Raw genomic sequence first — 1,790 nt, forward strand, 5'->3', positions numbered from 1 at the left:
AACCTTAAACCCACAACGCTAAACACGAAACCCCAGAGCCTTGAGCTTCATGGACACTGAACATCGAGACCCGCGTTGGGTTCAATACAACCACCCAGTCCAAACCCCACGGTCCACGGCTTGAGCTGCTCGCCAACTTCCGCATAGGTGTAATCAAATGCATATATGGAAATACAGCTCTAGCTGCTAAGGTTTCGGTTTTAGCGCTTAGCGCGTGGCTCACTCTTGACCTTCGCCATGTTCTAGGCAACAACCCCAAACCTAAGGGGAGACCCTGTAGATGCAGCCGCCGACTCTGATATCCCCCTCCAAACCATCAGAAACAACAAAACTTTAAATGTTAACAATATGTTTCGAAGGCCCCTACCCTGGGGCCCTTGTGCCCCACAGGGTCCCGTTGGCAGGGCCAGCGGGGCCCCCGAAGGCCGGGTCAGCATAATACAACCGACTCTTTCGAAGTTTACGTGCAGAAAAACTATTTGTGGATGAATCTGGCAACAAAAGACTCAATGAAATGGAAGGGAAGACCCGATGCCCACCCACCGGACAGTAGCGGTTGGTTGCTAGTACAGAATTGCAGTAACTGCAGCTGTCTTTAATGATGCGATGGCATCGCGGAGGTAGTCGTAGTATGGTCTGAGTGTTCGTTGGTCCTGTTAACCAGGTCAGATCGCTGCGAGACACAACAGACCGGCTCTCCTCGCTACGAAGGGGTTCAGCACTACTATTCAATTTGGAGCGGCTTTGGGCTAGAAGGGTCTACCCCCTCCCAACAGGCACCCTGGCATCCCAACCCCTCACGCAGGAGTTGGTGGTATGGCCGCCAGAGATACAGTCGAGTGCCCCCCTTCTCGGTTACTACGGGGACGTCGCCCTCGAGTTTCCTGAATCAGTTTATTCGTCCCTATTGCCGTGTTGTCTGTCCGTCTACATCCGCTGTTCTCTCCTCTCTGGCTTCATTCATTCTTTCTGTCCTATGCATGTCTACCCAATTCTGCGGCTCTGCTTAACACCTCCGTTTTCGCTCCATCATTTCTTCCTGCCTTTGTTCCTGCATTGGCGCTATGTGCTACCGAGAACAGGTTTCTGCAAGGGTGAGGTGGGCAGAACCACTTTCTAGTAAAAATTCAATGCAAATAAAATACAACTTACTGCTGCTGCAGTCAAAAAGGGGTGGAAACCACAAGCAGTAATGCACAACTACTGTTGGCACCAGCGCCGCAGCTACAAGGAGCACAGAAGGCACGGCTAGTACACAATAGGAGGCCGTGTTTGTCTAAATGTGGCTGCTGCGGCTGCAAGGCAGTTCACAGGTTGTCGCTTGTCTGCCTATGAATAGCGTGCTGTTTCAAAATTCCGGGAAGCATCGCTTCGGCCTTGCCTCTGTGCAGCACCACTTGCAGTTTCTCCTCCAGCACAAACGTAACAAATTCATTTGGATGCTTCACCTTCTGGTCCGGCTGCTGCCGCTGCTCATTATGCCCCAGCTGGTGCCGTAGCGTCTTGATCCCCAAGAGCTGCGCCAAGTGACGAAGGTTCGTCACCTTCACGCCGTCTACAGTGGAGAGTAGGCAGTTACGCACGCTGTAGCCGCTGGTCAGGTCTGATGCCAAGATCTGCAACAGCAGAAGCACATAGATGGGGTTTTTGCTCCCAGTTCGCAGAAGGTCAAAACCGCCGGCTAATTGGCTGAGGTCTGTATGCGGAAACGTGAAAGAAAAAGTTGAAACACTGACCTGCGCCAGCACTATGGGCTCCTCTCCCTCCACTGTGGCAAAAACCTCTGTTAG

At 52.3% G+C, this 1,790-nt stretch overlaps 1 protein-coding gene across 1 annotated transcript in view; it reads right to left on the minus strand.

Moving 5' to 3' along the window:
• Window positions 1-1,307: 1,307 nt before the first annotated feature.
• EMH_0023060 (uncharacterized protein) overlaps window positions 1,308-1,790 on the minus strand; it is a gene marked incomplete at both ends in the record, with an annotated part of 3,263 nt that continues 2,780 nt past the window's right edge. The window contains one exon of the mRNA XM_013502066.1: window positions 1,308-1,616. Coding sequence (XP_013357520.1) covers window positions 1,308-1,616 — 309 coding nt within the window. The remainder of the gene's footprint in view (window positions 1,617-1,790) is intronic.

This window comes from Eimeria mitis, genomic scaffold (genome assembly GCF_000499745.2).
Source record: "Eimeria mitis Houghton genomic scaffold, Emh_scaff820, whole genome shotgun sequence".
In the NCBI taxonomy this organism is placed as follows: domain Eukaryota; phylum Apicomplexa; class Conoidasida; order Eucoccidiorida; family Eimeriidae; genus Eimeria; species Eimeria mitis.